The sequence below is a fragment of the Bombina bombina genome, chromosome 2 (assembly GCF_027579735.1).
Source record: "Bombina bombina isolate aBomBom1 chromosome 2, aBomBom1.pri, whole genome shotgun sequence".
NCBI classification, from domain to species: domain Eukaryota; kingdom Metazoa; phylum Chordata; class Amphibia; order Anura; family Bombinatoridae; genus Bombina; species Bombina bombina.
Genome location: NC_069500.1, coordinates 1,109,955,449 through 1,109,977,529, shown reverse-complemented (window position 1 = coordinate 1,109,977,529; position 22,081 = coordinate 1,109,955,449). Strand labels below are relative to the sequence as shown.

At 35.9% G+C, this 22,081-nt stretch overlaps 1 protein-coding gene across 1 annotated transcript; it reads left to right on the top strand.

Annotated features, from left to right (window-relative positions):
• The first annotated feature begins 613 nt into the window (after positions 1–613).
• LOC128647437 (lecithin retinol acyltransferase-like) lies at positions 614–21,624 on the top strand. Its single transcript, XM_053700225.1, has 3 exons — positions 614–1,147; positions 11,144–11,309; positions 21,515–21,624. Exons 1-3 carry the CDS (start codon positions 614–616, stop codon positions 21,622–21,624), a joined length of 810 nt encoding a protein of 269 aa, XP_053556200.1.
• Positions 21,625–22,081: the final 457 nt, after the last annotated feature.

Sequence of the window (22,081 nt, the reverse complement as noted above, 5' to 3'; positions counted from 1 at the left end):
CAGTAAGTATGTACTACATACTGTGCTAATCATTTTTTCAACCACACTTTCTAAAGTGTCTTTAAATAGTAAATTGTGGCTGTAGAGAGCCAGTATACTACTGATTCCCATGCACCTTTAAATGATCCACTCTGTATTTACACTTTATCCCTCATGTGCATACTAATACTTTGCCTCTAACTTCTAACAATGCTCATGAAAATAGGTTGGGTGTAGAATAAAAAAACAAGTGTTATTGCACAGAAGTTGTTTTGCCCACATTCACAATCACAAGGCTGTAAAAAGTTTTAGAAATTGTACTGGCAGTACCTTATGCCATGCACTTTAGTTGCTTTGGCAGCAGAGAACATAAGCTGATTGCAGAAAACTTATTGAACTTATTGTAGAATAGTTAGTTTATGAACTAAATTATGAACTAAAGAGTTAACAGTGTGATAACTTTCTCTCACATGGGTGTATATGTATCCCTATTAATTTATGAGAACTGAAGCTAGCTTCTTAGCACCACCTACAATTTTACCCAATCCTCTTTAGCTCTTTAAGATACAGGTCCCAACCTACACACAGAGAAAATTCTGTGTACACTCATTAAAGCTACAACAAATTAGTGAAGATGAAAACCTCAGTGCTGGATATTTTATCTTATGTCCTGGATAAGATACTTGTTTTCGTGAACCTTAAAACAAATTGTAGACAAATAATAGATAATAAAAATACCAACATTTATGAGTTGTCTCTCTTCAAAAGAGGTGACCTTTTTGAAGTTCCAAGAACTCTCTTTGTTCATTTTGGAATTTATTTAGGAGACAATAAAGTGGCTCATTTAATGCCAGATATACTTCCTGCTTTTTCTTCAGATAAATCTCGAATTCAGAGAGTTGTGACCAACACAAGGCTGATATTGGGAGTTCTAACCAAGATGGCAAGTGTGAGGGTGGACACAGTGAAGGATTTTGCATATGGCGGTATCATATTGATCAATCACATGGACCACAGTGTGAAAAACAAACCTCTTCCTGCTGAAGAAGTCGTTCAGAGGGCTGAAAAACTGGTGGGAGCTACTGCTTACAGCTTACTGTGGGACAACTGTGAGCATTTTGTGACATACTGCAGATATGGTATTGCTCTCAGTTTTCAGACTGATAAGGTAAACTATTGTTTTTCTCTATATGTGGTAAAATGCTTAAAAATAGATTGTCTCTGTGATGTTATGACTGATATACTATAATGTATACCTAGAAATAACAATTAGCTTATGTCACAGACAGTGTGTGTATGCTGATTTATCCAAATGTGTCTGTACTTGTTTAACATCAATTTTCTTTCTATTTCTGGTTAACATTTTTTGTATCTTTAAAGGGACATTAAATTAATTATATATACAGTATATATATATATATATATATATATATATATATATATATATATATATATATATATATATATATATATATATATATATATATATATATATATATATATAATATTAAGCAATTAATCTTATTTCAAAAGATCTGCACAAAAATAAATGTTTTAAAGCATTGGATTTGTGGGGGGGGGTTTGCAGTCTATTGTCCTTGGAAAGTCTTGTGAGTATGTTTACCTTACCTTTTTGCAGCAGCCAGCAAAGAACATATATACATTATTTCCTGCACTGATCAATAATTTATTGTGTAGCATGTAGCAAGGTCAGGAATCTGATTTGCAAGATTCAGTTCCAGCCTCTCTTGGGGCAGTGTAAAAAACAATTTTCAGAAGTTCATTTCAGGAAAAGTGGGGAAAATAAATAATGAAGCGTAATAAAGTATTCTATAGGGGAAAAAAAGATTAATGTCCCTTTATTTACTAGGTTAGTTACCGTAACAAACTATCAATTGCATAGTTATCCTTTTGCTTAAAAAACATATTATACATTAAATCCAACTAACCATAATAAAACTCTAGATTATATAGCTACACCTACAAGCTTTTTTCACAAGAGATAAAGTATTATTAGTTGTGTATTATAGTGAAACATTCAGTCTTTTATAATGCATTGTTTTGCACCATAATACCTATTATTAAAGGGACAGTCTACTTGAAAATGTTTATTGTTTAAAAAGATAGATAATCCCGTTATTATCCATTCCACAGTTTTACATAACCAACACTGTTATATTAATATACTTTTTACCTCTGTGATTACCTTGTATCTAAGCCTCTGCAGACTGACCCTTTATCACAGTTTTTTGACAGACTTGTATTTAGACAATCAGTGCTGACTCATAAATAACTCCATGGGAGTGAGCACAATGTTATCAAAATATGGCACACATAAGCGCTGTCTAGTTATGAAAAACTGTCAAAATTTATTGAGATAAGAGGCAACATTCAAGGGCTTAGAAATTAGCATGTGAGCCTACCTAGGTTTAGCTTTCAACAAAGAATAAAAATGTGATGATAAAAGTAAATTGGAAAGTTGTTTAACATTGCATGACCTATCTGAATCAAGTTTAATTTTGACTAGGCTGTCCATTTAAGACTAAAAATATGAATGATGCATTTATAAGGTTCAAAAGTATTATTAAAATTGCAGAATATGTTGCACACTGTGGACCAGATTACAAGTGGAGCGCTAACAGTTACGTGCTAGCGATAATTGGTTTATAGTGGGTGTTTGTGCTCGTTGAGTTTACTGCTCGTATTACAAGATGAATGTAAACGCAATCGCTTGAGTGCAATCGCGATTTAAGCTACAATGATAAATGGCATCCTTAGTGCTCTGGTTAACTGTTTTGCGAAACAAAAAAGTTGCACAAAACACATCAAAAATACATTACAAAGTACAGTGTTTAGATGTGTGTACATAAGTATTTATGTATTTATATGTGTATATATGTCTTTACAGACATATATACACATATAAACACATAAATACATATATACACATATATATATAAGTGCATTGGAGCCCTTTGCAGTTAAGTAGATGAAAACATGTAAAATCATAATTATGTCATATTCATACTTAATAAAGCGTTATACTGTGTATTTACTGTAAATATTTCACATTCCAATGTTCTGCACATTGCAGAATATGTTCTAAGTATTTATAAATAGGTATTTCTATATATATAAATATATCATTTATATATATAGGTATAAATATATATTGTACCAAAATACCATCAGATATACTGTATGTAGAAACATGTATTTATGAATAAATAGAACATATTCTGCTATGTGATGAACATTGTAATGGGAAATATTCATATTTTCATGTCGGTTAGCACACATGAGAATATGCGATCGGGTATGCAAGAGAATTGGGTGTTATTTTTTTTCCACTTTTTTCCCCTTTCACTTTTATTGGGAATATGTGACTGTGCACGCAATATTCTATGTTCAGCTTTTTGCTCTCGTTGGGTTAGCGCTCAAGCGAAAACAGTTACTTTCAACTCATAATACAAACGCAACCTGACTAGAGCAAAAAGCTCAAGCGGCAGCGTTAAATACCGGCACAGTATCTCTTTTTGTTTTTCCATTAAAAGGACTATTTTAGTCCACTGTGATTGAAGATATAATTTTATGTTCTAATTTAAAAGATATAGATTACTTTTTTACTTCTTTGTTTTTGCAATTTATTTTAATTGTGCCCAATTAATGTATTAAAATCATGTTATTATATCTCATACAAACAAGTTGCAGTACCCGAAAGTTCATCATAGTGCTAATAAAGTTAATACTGCAAGCAATACAATGTTAGTAACTTGTTGCCAATAGAGAGAAAATAGCAGTGTATATATACAGTATATATATATATATATATATATATATATATATATATATATATATATATATATATATATATATATATATATAATTGTAGAAAATTAATTGTTGATTTTTCCTCAGGGAGAACGGCTTACAAGCGCATTAAGATAAAAACCTGTCTTGAAGAAGGCTCGAAGAAAGAGCCGAAACGTCAACTATGACTATTCATGTATAAAATTTGATGTTTTGGAATTGTTGGAATTAATAATTCCTGTGAGTGCCCTCCTTTTCTACAATTATCTACACATGACGTTTGAGGATTGCACCCAGGTTATCATTACACCACAGAGGTTGGGCCATCAGCTATTTGACATTATATATATATATATAAATACAGTACTGTGAAAAAGTCTTAGGCCACCATTGGATTTGTTGTTTAATCAAAGTTCTAATGACTATCCATATTTATTTATTTTCGGTCTCTTATTAAGATACAAACAGAAAATATAGGAATTATGTACACAAAATATAAAAAAAAATACAATTTTCAGGAAAAAATGACTTCATCTTGAACTCTTTTGGGGAAACTGTCCTCAAGTTTTCTGAAGTAATCTTCTGGCATATTATACCAGGATTTTTTTCAGCACTTCCCAGAGTTCTTCTTTTGATTTAGGCTGTCTTTTATTTATTTATCTGTCCAGGTGATCCCATACGGCCTCTATAATATTCAGGTCTGAACTCTGTTGAGATCAGTCCATGACTATCAGTGTTTTATCAGCTGTTTTGTTCTTTAAAAAATGATTTCACTGCATTAGCAATGTGCTTGGGATCGTTATCATGCTGAAAATAAACCCATTCCCAATCAGGCGTTTTCCAGAAGGAATAGCATGATGAATTAAAGCCTGTCTGTACTTTTCAGCATTCGTGATCCCATCAATTAGGACAATATCGCCAACACCACTGGCAGAAATGCAGCCCCAAACCAGGACAGACCCTCCACCATGTTTCACTGAAGGCAGCAAGCACTCATTCTTCCATCTCTCTCCAACTCTTCTTCTCACATATTGTTTATGATTGGACCCAAAAATTTCAGACTTGGATTTGTCTTTCCATTATACTCTTTGCCACTGAACTTAATTTGTCTTTGTGAGCTTTAGTATATCTTAGCCTTTTCACCTTGTTCCTCTTAAAAAAAAGTGGTTTCTTGGCTGCTACTCTTCCACAAAGACCATTCCTGATCAAGCTTCTTCGGACTGTAGATGGGTCAACTTGGCATCCCGATAAAGCTGCCAGATGCTAAGCCAGGTCATTGCTCAACTTCTCCGGTCTCTCAAAGAAGAAACTCAGAGAAACTTCTCATCAGATTTTGAAAGTTTTCTTGGTTTTTCAATCCTTTTTTGTCCTTGACCTCTACTGATTCATCAAATTTCTTTATAACAGCTTGAATACCACATCTTGAGTATCCAGCTTGTTTGCTGATTTCCCTTTGAGAGTGGCCTTGCTGATGCAAAAGTATGATTTTTATGTCTGTCAAATTCTGTGATCTTTGGCATTTTGAATGGAATGATGTACTTGAAAGTTGGTCTTATTAGCAAGCTTCCATTGAATTAAACTCATACCACATGTGTATGTAATGCTAAAGCATGTCTTGCACAAACCTGGTGTAATATACCTTTTTTCACAGCAGTCATTTTGACATGAAATAGTAGGACAAATACAGTTTTTAACAATGACATTAATTAGGGTTCCTTTTAATTTAGGTTTCTGAGAGCCAGGTAATGGTTCCTGTTATTGCTCAAATGTAAAGGGAGGTCACACTAAATACTTGCCACTTTAGCCTATAGAATCTGTTTTTTAATACTGCACACAAATATCCTGTATTTTCTGGTTGTATTTTAATAAAGAGACTGAGAAATAATTATCTATGGTAATTATACCACTGCTAAAACAACAAATCTAATGGTGACCTAAGATTTTTGCACAGTACTTTGAATAGATATATATAGATACAGTATATCTAAATACAGTATATATATATATATATATATATATATATATATATATATATATATATATATATATATATATATATATATGGCAAAAAAAGAAAGAAGTCTAGCATAATACCCACCACTGCAATAAATATAACACAATAATATAATAATATCAATAATATAATATAAAAAAATTAATAATATCAATAAAATGTAAGTGACCCAACTATAGAAGGATAAACATGGATCACAAGCAAAGTACAAAATGGAAATAAAACGACAGAGCATGAATGGGAGAACAAGTCTATAGATGTCCTAAAAATAAAACCCCAGGACAGTCTAATAATAGTGGAATGGGATTTTCAAAACACAGCCTGTGGAAGAACGATAAGCGATCCTACTACGAGATATTACCTCAATCCTATGAGGTAAGGGAACAGCAGTCAGAGAGGGGAATGAAGCCCACCCAGGAGCCATCCGTGCCCCAAACGATTCACTGGAAATAAACTTGAAAGCAGAATGTCACTCTTCTGTGATACTAGGAGGGTCACAATCCAATGCCCAGCTCCGGAAAAGACACCGAAGAAAACAATGCGGGCCGCATATAGTGTAAAAACTTTTAATAACTAGATAGAAGACACATCAACAGGCTAATTCCAATATGTTTACACTTCCAGCCCTCAATCGGTTATTAAGTAAGATGACAGCCCACATATCCACATAACGATGTAGCCAATCAATCGTAAGGATGGCAGAAGATAGTTCAATCAAAGAATGTGAGACTGGTAAGCCCACCACAAGCCTTAAACGCATTTCAAAGTTCAAACGACTTCTTTGAATTCCGTTTTAGATATAATTAATAAGCAAAGACATTTGAAATAACTTGACTTTATTTAAAATTAGAATTGAGTCCAGTATACATGTAATTTTTCTCATACCATAGGGATAGATTACCAATGGCACGTTAACTGTTGTGCACGAGCAATAGTGGGTTTATCGCTACTGTTTGCATGTGTTGGAAGTAGGGCACATATTACAGTTTGAAACATGTTTGCTTGAGCGCAATTGAATTTAATACGCAACGGGATAGTGTGATCGTAGAGCTCTGGTTATCTGTTACGCTCTACTACAAAGTGGCACAAAACACATCAAAATTACATTTATTAGTACAGTTACACCCATAATAACACTGTTTAGTAATAAAACAATCTTAAATAATATTCCATAAAAGTTATAAGGGCTCAAAGATATGAGGTCTCAGATTAAAAAGGGCATGCAAGGGCTTTAACATAGAGTTACGTACATACACATGTCTAACTCTAAATATCTATATGTATGTGTGTGTGTGTGTGTGTATGTATATAAATTACATTGTATATAAATTACATTTATTAGTACAGTTACACCCATAATAACACTGTTTAGTAATAAAACAATCTTAAATAATATTCCATAAAAGTTATAAGGGCTCAAAGATATGAGGTCTCAGATTAAAAAAGGGCATGCAAGGGCTTTAACATAGAGTTACGTACATACACATGTCTAACTCTAAATATCTATATGTATGTGTGTGTGTGTGTGTGTATGTATATAGATATATATATATATATTTATATATATATATATATATATATATATATATATATATATATATATATATATATATATATATATATATATATATATATATATATATATATATATATATATATATATATATATATATATATGTGTGTGTGTGTGTGTGTACATATGTATTTACATATTTATATGTATATATGTATGTACAGACATGTATACACACATAAATACATATGTATACATATACTGTATAGAAGTACTCTGTAAACATTGTTACAAATGCACCAGGGAACTCTGGGTACAATATGCTAACTCCACCCCATCCCAAGGTGGTTCCAGTTACAACGGCCAATGAGTGCTGTACATTAGCGGGAGTCATCTTCCTGAAATGTTTGATTGAATACTTAAATCTCTTCACTAAAGACAGACTGCCTACTGCAAATCCATGCCTGACCTAATGCTGGAGTGGGGACTGTTTCTCCTGCTCTGCAGTCAACATGAATATAATTGCACCATGGGAGACAGAGGTGAATCAGTTCCCCTGAGGCACTTGCATGAGCTCAAGCAGGAACTGAACGAGATGATGGGGACATTTTTTCACTTAGTCTTCTTCCCCCCTTTTCTCCCCAACAAATCCAGTCCTCTAAAGTGGAAGTCAGAGCCTTTCCAGTACCTTCTACCTACCTGAACAATATATATGATGAGCTTCAAGCATAGGAGCTTGTTAAAGCTGAGACATTGGTGCAAAAAGCGGAGATTAGTATTAATCCACACATGAGATACACTGGCAGCTACCTAAATTTTGATGAGCTAGCCTATAAAGCAGAGGATATTGTACCACCTGATAAGATAAGAAAGTTTTTACTTCAGCCCAGATTGTTCAGAGTACAAGAGCCCCTTCAGCAATAGACATGGTGACATATGTGCTATGTGATTAAGAAGCTGAACTAATTATGGTTTCATAAGCTGTGGGCAGTTAAACATCTCTGTTACTGACCATGCTCTTAACTTGCTTTACATTTTGTTATTACTCTTGTCTCTGCAACCCCTCATGGAGACTAGTAAACCTTAAATTTGGTTATCATAATAAGATTTATTTACAATATGGATGTCGGTTTATATAACAAGTGTACCATTTACATGCACTTGGAACATATGGGCAATGTTGACAATCTGTTGTTTGGGAATTCAGGGCCATTATGTACACTTGTGTATGCATAAGTGATCCTTCCTCTGAGATTTACCGTAGGTTTAGCTGTCTATTTTAAACACCACAAAATAAACTTGCTATGTCATATTTTGAAGTGAAAACCCCTACATATGTTATGCAGAGTAAACTGTTGTAGAGTTGTCTGTATGCTAAATAGCTGTGTGGGGCTAGTGTCTAATACGTTCTTCACTGAGAGGTTTCTGAGATGGGGGGGTTCCCTCCCTTGCTTGGTCCCTTTTTTAATCTGTTTGGCTGCCCTAGCCTCCAAAGATATGTAATCATGAAAAAACCTACTGCTCATATTTATAAGGTGGTCACATGGCAGGCTATTATGCTGTATGAACAATACATACAAAGTCTGCACTCAGCTTCTAGCTTAAACAGCATACACAGGTAGACCTACTTTTTATGTGTGTATGTGGGTTTTAAGATCAGCAAATAAAGAACTTTATAGAAGCAAGCTGGTGGGGCAGAATATTTTTCCATTTGCATAACCATAATAGGTTATTGCTATTCATTATTTGAATATAGGAAACAGACATTTATTCAGTCATTTATGTCCATTTGTTTTATAATTTAGCTACAGCATTGTAGACATCATATTAAAGATCCATTCATGATATTTTTTTAGATATAAACCACTGAATACAATAAAACTCCCAAGAAGTGAGCTAGACACACACACACTGGCCACTGACAAATTTGTTTTCTATTTTTACTATTGTTTACTAAGATGACTCCATTTTGAGCAAACTATGGTCCAGATTACAAGTGGAGTGCAATATCAGTTTTGCTGGACTGCACTAAAATTATTACACAAATTGATATTACAAGTCCATGGTTAAACAGATTTACCAGAGAAGGTTTAGTGTGGCTGACATCCTTTTAGCATGAATATATATATATATATATATATATATATATATATATATATATATATATATATATATATATATATATATATATATACAGTATATATATATATATATATATATATATATATATATATTATACAGATACAGTATACATGTCTAATATTTGCATTTGTTTATGTATACATGTCTATATATATCTATATATGTGTATTTATGTTTATATGTGTAAATATGCACACACATACACATATATATACAGTATATATATATTTCGAACAAAGTGCACTCCAGATTTTTCACTCAACAGCCCTGGGTGCAGCAAGAGGTAAAATACAAAGCTAGACAGAAACGCACTCCAAAGGTCTTGTATTAGTAGTCACTTTTAATGTGAACGCTTTTGAGTCTAACAGACTCGTCCTCAGACAAAACAGTGTACAGAGTACAAGAGCCCCTTCAGCAATAGACATGGTGACATATGTGCTATGTGATTAAATACTCAGGTAGGCCATGGGGTTTAAACGATGCTCAATTGGTACTAAGGGGCCCAAAGTGTGGCAAGAAAATATCCCCCACACCATTACACCACCACCACCAGCCTGAACCATTGATACAAGGCAGGGTGGATCCTTGCTTTCATGTTGTTTACACCAAATTCTGACCCTAATATCTGAATTTTGCAGCTGAAATCGAGACTCATCAGACCAGGCAACGTTTTACCAATCTTCTATTGTCCAATTTTGGTGAGCCTGTGCGAATTGTAGCCTCAGTTTTCTGTTCTTAGCTGACAGGAGTGGTACCCGTTGTGGTCTTCTGCTGCTGTAGCCCATCTGCTTCAAGGTTCGATGTGTGGTGCATTCAAAGATGGTATTCTGCATACCTTGGTTGTAACGAGTAGTTATTTGAGTTACTGTTGCCTTTTTATTATCTCGAACCAGTCTGCCCATTCTACTCTGACCTCTGACATCAACAAGGCATTTTTGTCCACACAACTGCCGCTCACTGGATATTTTCTCTTTTTCGGACCATTCTCTGTAAACCTTAGAGATGGTTGTGCGTGAAAATCCTTGTAGATCAGCAATTTTTTAAATACTCAGACTAGCCCGTCTGGCACCAACAACGATGCCCCCTTCAAAATCCCTTTCTTCCCCATTCTGATGCTTGATTTTATCTTCAGCAAGTCGTCTTCACCACGTCTAGATGCCTAAATGCATTGAGTTGCTGCCCTGGGATTGGCTGATTAGTAATTTGTGTTACCAAGCAATTGAACAGGTGTACCTAATAAAGTGGCCAGTGAGTGTATATATATACACTGTTGTGCCCTTCCCAGTCAAATACCCTAAAATTCCTATGTTCATCACATAGAATATAAAGTTTTTTTATGTTTAAATATATATTTCTATTTATACAGTATATATATCTATATATACCGTACGAGCAGCACGTAGGATGAAGGGGCCTAAGAGGAAGGAGTTTGGAAAGAATTTGGGAGGCAGTTTTTAAAGGGAGGGGGGGAGGGCTGAATGGAAGAGAGCCTGATCACTTTCAAAAGTTTTGGTGATAGCATCTTCTCTGCCTCTTATCAACTTCACATGCTGTCTCAGCATTGATGGACAAGTGGTCTACATGGCTGATGCAGCAGCTGTGAAGTGTCCTGTAGTCCTCCAGTGGCATTGAGGAGGAGACTCGGAGGCCAGGCCTCAACCCATGTAGTGCTCACGCCCGAACAGCTAAGCCCTGAAGGAAGCAGGGGATCACAGAGGAGGAGGAGTAGCCACAGGCACAGGGTTGAAGGTTCTGCGAGAATCAGGGTCCCTGTGGCAGCTGCAACCCAAGAGAAAGAGCATTTTGAGAAGGAGGACTGCATCGTGATGGACGAGCAGTGGCAGTTATCAGGTAAGAGCAGGGAACAGGAGTGGGCACAAGGTAGGTTAACTAAAGTTTGTGGTAGGATCTGTTTTGCTAAGCCTAAAAACAGGCCTGCAGCTTGTGAGGGTTTTAGAAGTGGGTCTCGGGGTATTAACTGGTGGGAAGAGGGATGTTTTATTGTCATCCTCTTCTTCTGATGGGGCTTTTGTTCCACCTACCCCTGGAAGGGGCAGTGCGGGTTTCTCTTTTGGGTTGCAGAGGGGCCATTCAGTTGGGTGTAAGCAGAATAGGGAAATTTGATAATAGAAATAAATTGGAAACTTTTTTTGTTAAATTGTATGCTCTGTCTGAATCACATAATAACATGTTAAGGTTTTATATCCCTTTAAGTAAAACACCATGCTTTTACAGTCAGTTATACTAGAATCCCTGAGGGGTTTAAAACTGGTTTCAATTAATATAAATTCTGAAAAGGGTGTAACTGTGCTTAACAGTAGCTACCGTCACATTTTCTTTGTACAAATTAACATTATAAGTGATACACACAATTTACCATGATATATAAACATTGATAATTCTTATAAGGTGCTTGTAGGGTAGACTGATCAATTAATAACTATTATCTTTTCTAGACAGCAAAAATGATTAATAATAGTTAAAATATTGTAATTATATTACAATATTTGTTTCCCCCCTTAATGTGTTTACAGTGACTTGTCATAACAGCTTCTGAGTAAAAAATGTATGAGAAATTGATCATTTAGGTTTATTTTTTTAAATTAAATATCTGATTTTGTTCTTTGAAAGTCATTCTTTATGTTATCTCTGTCTGTATACAAAAGCACAATACTTTAAATTTAAAATTAACATGTTATTACTTATCTCTCATAGCCCCCATTGGGAGTGTAATTGTTTCTGCTGGTTATATGTACATAGCTTTCTATAGCCAATCCATTTACTTATGTTATTCATTTTTCTTAATTCTCTTGTTATCCATACTTGAAAAAGCAGCAATGCACTACTGGGAGTTGGCTGAAAATATTGGTAAGCCAATCACAAGAGTCATATACATGCATCCACCAATCAGCAGTTAGCTCCAAGTTCCTGGCCCTACCTTGTATGCTTTTCAACAAAGGATACCAAGTGAACAAAGCAAATTAGATAACATAAGTAAATTGAAAAGCTGTTTAAAATTGGATGCTTTATCTGAATCATGAAAGAAAAAATGTGGGTTTCATGTCCACAGGCAAAATTAGCCATTTCAAATGCTGATGTAAATGTAAAGGAGCAATTTGCAAACAATTTAATACACTCCAGCAGGTAAAATGGATAATTGGGAACAAATTAAAGGGAAGAAAAATATATGGTACACTGTGCCCTTTAAACAGCATTTAAAACTGAAACAACCTTCAAAAAGCCTCTTGAATGTTGTTTACCTTAACTCCTTTGCAGTGGACAATCAGGGAGAGATATAAATGAGCTCCTGCACAAATCAACCAATCATTTTGTACCCCACATAGAAGGATGAGGTTTTGCATTCGATAGAATGCTTTCCAACCTCTCTGGGTGGGAATGAAAACACTATAATAAAAGTGTATTTTATTTTTTTATGTGCATAATTAAACATTTTGGCCTAGAATATAAGTGGAGCCCAAAAAATATTAGCGCTCAATAGTGCTCTCATTCTTGTGCTTAAATTACAAGTTGAAAGTAAAAAGTTATTGCTCGAGCAAAAGTCTCAGGTGCGCTAACATTTGGAGGTCAGGCAGGAAATAGTGCTGCCATTAAGTTCTCTTTTCAAATAAATAACAAAACTGCTGCCATATAATGGTCCAGACACGTGCACACTCTAAGTACTTGTTTTTCAACTAAAGATACCAAGATTTGATAATAAAACTTAACTAAACTAAACTTATTAAAAGTTTATTAAAGTTCCATGCATACACTGTCGGCATTTATCGATGTGCGGCAGACATGATACGCTACATCGTATTAAGTCCTCTTGCACTTTCATAAATCGGCCCCTAAGTGTGCTACAGAGATCACCCAGGCATAGCATCACCTTTTGTAATAATACATTTTAAGATTTAATTTATTCTAAATAAAATTTAAATTTGCAGCAGCATATTTTTTTCCTCGCGTCTATTATCCAATGCAAAACAAATGTATCTCTATAGCAGTTTAGAAAGCTAGTAAATAATTTTGTATAGAAAAGGTCAAAAATGACTGATGTAGATAGCTGACATCATGTATTTTTTGTAAGTCTGACTCTCTCACCTCAAACAACAGTGATTAGGCAAGCTGCTATGCCAGACAGGATGAACTTGATCTTTTGCGCCTGAGGTAATCTGTAACCACTCCCCTACATAATATTTGCATTTGAGAAACAATAAGTTTACATATTTCTGTCATTCATTCCCATAAGTTATTTTACTATTTAGTACCAGTAAAAATACTAAGTAGATTATACAGTAGCTGAAAATGTAAATACAGAATGTTCTCTTTTAATGCATACGCACCTTATTTCACACACAAAAAAATTGATTGCTACATTTTTGTCTCTTTGTAACATTTGTAATCCAAAGGAAAATGTAACTGTTACAATATTATGATAGGATATTGTGATTTAGAATTACTTTTAAATGTAACCCTTTCATAAAATGCAGGTATTTATTGAACAAATGAATGAATAAAAATGTTAGTTAAAGGGATATTAAACCCAATTTTTTTCTTTCTAGATTCAGATAGAGCATGCAAATTTAAGCAACTTTCTAATTTACTCCTATTTATCAATTTTTATCATTCTCTTGTTATCTTTATTTAAAAAGCAGGAATGTAAAGCTTAGGAGACGTTCCATTTTAGGTTCAGCACCCTGAATAGCGCTTGCTTATTGGTGGCTACATTTGACTAACCAATAAGCAAGCCTAACCCAGGTTCTAAACAAAAACTTGTCCGGCTCCTATGCTTTACATTCTAGCTTTTTAAATAAAGTTAGCAAGAGAACAAATAAAAATTGATATTAGGAGTAAATTAGAAAGTTGCTTAAAATTGCACGTTTTATCTGAATCATGAAAGAAAAAAATTGGGTTTAGTGTCCATTTAAAGGGACAGTAAAGTCATAAATAATTAGACATTCGTGATTTAGAGCATGCAATTTTAAACAACTTTCCAATTTACTTATATTATTTAATTTGCTTTCTTCTCTTGTTATCCTATGCTGAAAGGTTTATCTAGGTAAGCTCAAGAGCAGCAAAGAGCCTAGGTTCTAGCTGCTGATTGGTGGCTGCATATATATACCCGATTGTCATTGGTTCACCCATGTGTTCATTTATAAACCAGGGGCGCAATCCGATATACGGCATAGTTTTTGGCGCAAGCGAGGGAACCCGCGCCGCCCGTAGTTTCACCTCGCACATCGGGTATTACATATACCCCGCCGGCAGTTGCTAAAGTGCCGTAAGTTGGACAAACTAGCAATGTCCAGAAATAAGCGTAAGTACAAATTTCTGGAATCGCCAGTGACTTACGGCACTTTAGAAACTGCCTGCGCCTTCAAAAACTTACTAAAATATGAAATCTCCCGTAACTGTCTAACACGCCTCCCAAACATCATCCCGACACGTATACCCCTATATCCGCAATCCCCCCTCTCACTCCTAATAATAAATGTATTAACCCCTAGACCGACAACCCCCCACAACGCAATAACCGCCATAGCCCAAACCGCAATAAACCTATCCTAGTATTAACCACTAAACAGCCGCTCCCGGACCCCGCCGCCACCTACATTATATGTATTAACCCCTAAACCGCCAATCCCGGACACCGCCGCCACCTACATTAAATATATTAACCCCTAATCTGACCCCCCTACACCGCTGCCACCTACATTAAATATATTAACCCCTAATCTGACCCCCCTACACTGCCGCCACCTACATTAAATATATTAACCCCTAATCTGACCCCCCTACACTGCCGCCACCTACATTAAATTTATTACCCCCTAAACCTAAGTCTAACCCTAACACCCCCTAACTTAATTATTATTTAAATAAATCTAAATAATATTAATATTATTAACTAAATTATTCCTATTTAAAACTAAATACTTACCTATAAAATAAACCCTAAAATAGCTACAATATAATTAATAATTACATTGTAGCTATTTTAGGATTTATATTTATTTTACAGGTAACTTTGTATTTATTTTAGCTAGGTACAATAGCTATTAAATAGTTAATAACTATTTAATAGCTACCTAGTTAAAATAATTACAAAATTACCTGTAAAATAAATCCTAACCTAAGTTACAAATACACCTAACACTACACTATCAATAAATTAATTAAATAAATTAACTACAATTATCTAATATAAAATACAATTAAATAAACTAAACTATATTACAAAAAAAACAAACACTAAATTACAAAAAATAAAAAAATATTACAAGAAGTTTAATCTAATTACACCTAATCTAAGCCCCCTAATAAAATAAAAAAGCCCCCCAAAATAATTAATTTTCCCTACCCTAAACTAAATTACAAATAGCCCTTAAAAGGGCCTTTTGCGGGGCATTGCCCCAAAGTAACCAGCTCTTTTACCAGCCCTTAAAATGGCTTTTTGCGGGGCATTGCCCCAAAGTAATCAGCTCTTTTACCTGTAAAAAAAAAGAAATACAATCCCCCCCAACATTACAACCCACCACCCACACACCCCTACTCTAAAACCCACCCAATCCTCCCTTAAATAAACCTAACACTACCCCATTGAAGATCACCCTAACTTGAGCCGTCTTAACCCAGCTGGGCCGAACTCTTCATCTGATCCGGGCACAAGTGGTCCTCCAGCTGGGCAGAAGTCTTCATCCGATCGGGGCAGAAGAGGTCCACCATCCAGCAGAAGTCTTCCATCCAAGCGGCATCTTCTATCTTCATCCTTCCGGCGATGAGCGGCTCCATCTTGAAGACCTCCGGTGCGGAACATCCATCTCTACCGACGACTACCCGATGAATGACTGGTCCTTTAAATGACATCATCCAAGATGGCGTCCCTCGAATTCCGATTGGCTGATAGGATTCTATCAGCCAATCAGAATTAAGGTAGGAAAAATCCGATTGGCTGATTGGATCAGCCAATAGAATTGATGTTGCATTCTATTGGCTGATCCAATCAGCCAATCGGATTGAAGTTCAATCCAATTGGCTGATTAAATCAACCAATCAGATTTTTCCTACCTTAATTCCGATTGGCTGATAGAATCCTATCAGCCAATAGGAATTCGAGGGACGCCTTCTTGGATGACGTCATTTAAAGGACCAGTCATTCGTCGGGTATTCGTCGGCAGAGATGGATGTTCCACGCCGGAGGTCTTCAAGATGGAGCTGTTCATCGCTGGAAGGATGAAGATAGAAGATGCCGCTTGGATGAAGACTTCTGCTGGATGGAGGACCTCTTCTGCCCCGATCGGATGAAGACTTCTGCCCGGCTGGAGGACCACTTGTGCCTGGATCGGATGAAGAGTTCGGCCCGGCTGGGTGAAGACGGCTCAAGGTAGGGTGATCTTCAGTGGGGTAGTGTTAGGTTTATTTAAGGGGAGATCGGGTGGGTTTTAGAGTAGGGGTGTGTGGGTGGTGGGTTGTAATGTTGGGTGGGGTATTGTATTTCTTTTTTTTTATAGGTAAAAGAGCTGATTACTTTGAGGCAATGCCCCGCAAAAAGCCCTTTTAAGGGCTGGTAAAAGAGCTGGTTACTTTGGGGCAATGCCCCAAAAAAGGCCCTTTTAAGGGCTATTTGTAATTTAGTTTAGGGTAGGGAAATTTTATTATTTTGGGGGGCTTTTTTATTTTATTAGGGGGCTTAGATTAGGTGTAATTAGATTAAACTTCTTGTAATATTTTTTTAATTTAGTTTTTTTTTGTAATATAGTTTAGTTTATTTAATTGTATTTTATATTAGATAATTGTAGTTAATTTATTTAATTGATTTATTGATAGTGTAGTGTTAGGTGTATTTGTAACTAAGGTTAGGATTTATTTTACAGGTAATTTTGTAATTATTTTAACTAGGTAGCTATTAAATAGTTATTAACTATTTAATAGCTATTGTACCTAACTAAAATAAATACAAAGTTACCTGTAAAATAAATATAAATCCTAAAATAGCTACAATGTAATTATTAATTATATTGTAGCTATTTTAGGGTTTATTTTATAGGTAAGTATTTAGTTTTAAATAGAAATAATTTAGTTAATAATATTAATATTATTTAGATTTATTTAAATAATAATTAAGTTAGGGGGTGTTAGGGTTAGACTTAGGTTTAGGGGGTAATAAATTTAATGTAGGTGGCAGCGGTGTAGGGGGGTCAGATTAGAGGTTAATATATTTAATGTAGGTGGCGGCGGTGTAGGGGGGTCAGATTAGGGAGTAATAAATTTAATGTAGGTGGTGGCGGGGTCCGGGAGCGGCGGTTTAAGGGTTAAACACTTTATTTAGTGGCGGCGGGGTCCTGGTGCGGTGGTTTAGGGGTTAAACACTTTACTAGGTATTGCGGTGGGGGATTGCGGTTGACAGGTAGATAGACATTGCGCATGCATTAGGTGTTAGGTTTTTTTTTGTAGGCATTTTAGGGAGTTACGGTGCTCCCATACTCAGCGCAAGGCCTGCTACGGCTGCTTTTTATGGCGAGGTGAAAATGGAGTAAGTTTTCTCCATTTTCGCCACGTAAGGCCTTGCGCTGGATATTGGATACCAAATTGCGCGGGTTTTATATGTTAGTCTATGGGGGAAAAACTACGTCCGCCGGGTGAAATATATGTGCCTCATTTATATGCGGAGCTGTATATAGGATACGCAAAAAATGGCGTCGCCGGCTTTTGCGGGCGACGCTGAATATCGGATGGGGCCCCAGTAGTGCATTGCTGCTTCTTAAATAGTACGCTCCGTCCTAGAAAGACAAAGAAGAGGTGCTCTGGTGCATAAAATCCTAGGATATGAGCGGGATATAGGTGGAAAACAATGATTCGATACTCACAAGTGTGTTTGCACAAGCAGTGCAATATCTGGCAAGCCGAAGCTTCAGAGCCGCTCGGCTGACTCACTCAGGACCAAACATCTACGTGTGACGGAGGCGTCTCATAAGGTGAAGGAGTGTATTTGTAATGTAAGACAAGAGACGCCCTTGGTGCAGATTACCCAAAGCACAGTCTGACACACAACAGATAGCGGTAGACCTATACTCACATACGGGATTGCACAAACAGTGCAATATCAAACGAGCCGAAACTTTGTGAGACTTTTCGGCTGACTCTCTGTGATTAGATCAGCTGTTCCTCAGAAAGCTGGAAGATAGTTCCAAGAATGATGGCTATTACAATTTGAGGCAAGCCACTGTCGTTCTAAGCCAAGTGTCAAGCAGAGAACCGATAATTGTTAAACCCAATAGAAATAGGATGGAGAATAATTGTCTCAGAGCAAGGTAGGACAAATATAAAACTTTAATAAAACTTTAAAAAGTTGTTTTGCAACGCGTTTCTCAGCTGCAGTGCCGTTTCATCAGGCTACATAAATGTGTGAACTACCTTGCTACCTTGTAAAGGCTAAACAAACCAATCAAGAGTTAGCATACTCACACACCCACAAAACACAGATGTGTTAATCAAATCCTAAAGTTTGGCTAAGGGGTGCATGGTATAACCGTTAAAACACTGTTAAGTACATATATCAGCTCATACAATCTCTATGTAACAATCATTTGATGCAATACAATAGATGCAACATTCGTTATACATACTGTTTAAACCTCAGCACAATGAACAAAATGATGATACTTTTTCAAATCTAGCGCTAAACAAATTGTAGCAATAAATAGTATTGACGGCTCAATGGATCTTTGACTAAAATAATAATATATATACATATAGTTGAATCGTTTAGACGAGTAAGTCAAATAGCTAATCATATGGAGAAAAGACACGGACATATGAAATAGATATAGAATTAATGATGAATGAAAATTGTCCGATCATATAAAATGACACAAAATAATGATCCTAAAAGAAAAATGTGTATTGTCAGTGATACTAGAGTGGTGACGCTAATGTGTGGATGTGATATACTCAAAGAAAAGTGCACTAAAACTTATTGCATTTAGAGATTCTACATTTATAGGCTCCCCTACTCTTGGTTAAAGGATTGATATTTCTTCTATTATTTGATTTCTTAGAAATGTGATATATATTATTAGCTTTATGTTTGACTATTTTACTCGGTGCCAAAATATTTTTAAGGTTAGGGGCCTTCCTATACAGGGAGTGCAGAATTATTAGGCAAGTTGTATTTTTGAGGATTAATTTTATTATTGAACAACAACCATGTTCTCAATGAACCCAAAAAAACTCATTAATATCAAAGCTGAATAGTTTTGGAAGTAGTTTTTAGTTTGTTTTTAGTTATAGCTATTTTAGGGGGATATCTGTGTGTGCAGGTGACTATTACTGTGCATAATTATTAGGCAACTTAACAAAAAACAAATATATACCCATTTCAATTATTTATTTTTACCAGTGAAACCATTATAACATCTCAACATTCACAAATATACATTTCTGACATTCAAAAACAAATCAGTGACAAATATAGCCACCTTTCTTTGCAAGGACACTCAAAAGCCTGCCATCCATGGATTCTGTCAGTGTTTTGATCTGTTCACCATCAACATTGCGTGCAGCAGCAACCACAGCCTCCCAGACACTGTTCAGAGAGGTGTACTGTTTTCCCTCCTTGTAAATCTCACATTTGATGATGGACCACAGGTCCTCAATGGGGTTCAGATCAGGTGAACAAGGAGGCCATGTCATTAGATTTTCTTCTTTTATACCCTTTCTTGCCAGCCACGCTGTGGAGTACTTGGACACGTGTGATGGAGCATTGTCCTGCATGAAAATCATGTTTTTCTTGAAGGATGCAGACTTCTTCCTGTACCACTGCTTGAAGAAGGTGTCTTCCAGAAACTGGCAGTAGGACTGGGAGTTGAGCTTGACTCCATCCTCAACCCGAAAAGGCCCCACAAGCTCATCTTTGATGATACCAGCCCAAACCAGTACTCCACCTCCACCTTGCTGGCGGCTGAGTCGGACTGGAGCTCTCTGCCCTTTACCAATCCAGCCACGGGCCCATCCATCTGGCCCATCAAGACTCACTCTCATTTCATCAGTCCATAAAACCTTAGAAAAATCAGTCTTGAGATATTTCTTGGCCCAGTCTTGACGTTTCAGCTTGTGTGTCTTGTTCAGTGGTGGTCGTCTTTCAGCCTTTCTTACCTTGGCCATGTCTCTGAGTATTGCACACCTTGTGCTTTTGTGCACTCCAGTGATGTTGCAGCTCTGAAATATGGCCAAACTGGTGGCAAGTGGCATCTTGGCAGCTGCACGCTTGACTTTTCTCAGTTCATGGGCAGTTATTTTGCGCCTTGGTTTTTCCACACGCTTCTTGCGACCCTGTTGACTATTTTGAATGAAAAGCTTGATTGTTCGATGATCACGCTTCAGAAGCTTTGCAATTTTAAGAGTGCTGCATCCCTCTGCAAGATATCTCACTATTTTTGACTTTTCTGAGCCTGTCAAGTCCTTCTTTTGACCCATTTTGCCAAAGGAAAGGAAGTTGCCTAATAATTATGCACACCTGATATAGGGTGTTGATGTCATTAGACCACACCCCTTCTCATTACAGAGATGCACATCACCTAATATGCTTATTTGGTAGTAGGCTTTCGAGCCTATACAGCTTGGAGTAAGACAACATACATAAAGAGGATGATGTGGTCAAAATACTCATTTGCCTAATAATTCTGCACTCCCTGTATACAATAGAAGGACCATCACCAATCAGGTCAATTAGGATTGGATCTCTTTTAAGTATTCTCCAATGTTTTTGAAGAATATCACTTATATGTTTGTGACTGCAATTATACTGTATAATAAATCTTATCTCAACAGGTTTCTCTATTCCTGATCTTGTTAGTCGGGCATTTTGGTTTAGAGTAAAATAATTTTCTCTATTTTCATTTCTGGCTCTTTGAAAACTAGATTCTATGAGATCAACTGGATAATGTTTTTCTTTAAATCTCTCTTTAAGTATAAGGCTCTGTTCATCGTAGTCTGATAGTAAGCTACAATTATGCCTTATTCTCTTGAATTGTCCGTATGGGACATTCCTTTTACAGGGATAATAATGGTTACTGGAGAAGTCCAGATAGCTATTGCTATCAACAGCTTTAAAATGAGTACAGCTATCTATTCCACCATGTTCATTAAAGCGGAGACACAAATCTAGAAAAACCACACTTTCTTGATCAATACAGCTAGTGAATTTAAGTCCTTTATTATTTAAGTTGATCAAAAAAGAAAGAGAGGGGGCGCCCTAAGTGTAAGAGAAGAGATGTGACCAAATAATTCTATACTTATATAGCTAAATATTAAAGATTAATATTAACAAATCTAAATAATACTAAAGTGATAAATCAAAGTGATATGCTGTATAAACCAGTATCAATGTGGTTTAAGAGTGATAAATCATACAATGTGCAATGTTATGCAGTGTTAATCAATAACAATGTGATACAGAGTAATACAAATAATAAACAATCAAAACAAACACAGTTATAATAAAGTGAAAGTCTCTATTGAGATGGGAGGCAGCTATCTGTGATGATCTAGGCCAGGATCCAGGAGCGGCAATCTATGAAGAGAAAAGACAGAAGCGCCACATGGCCCAATATTGTTTGATCCGG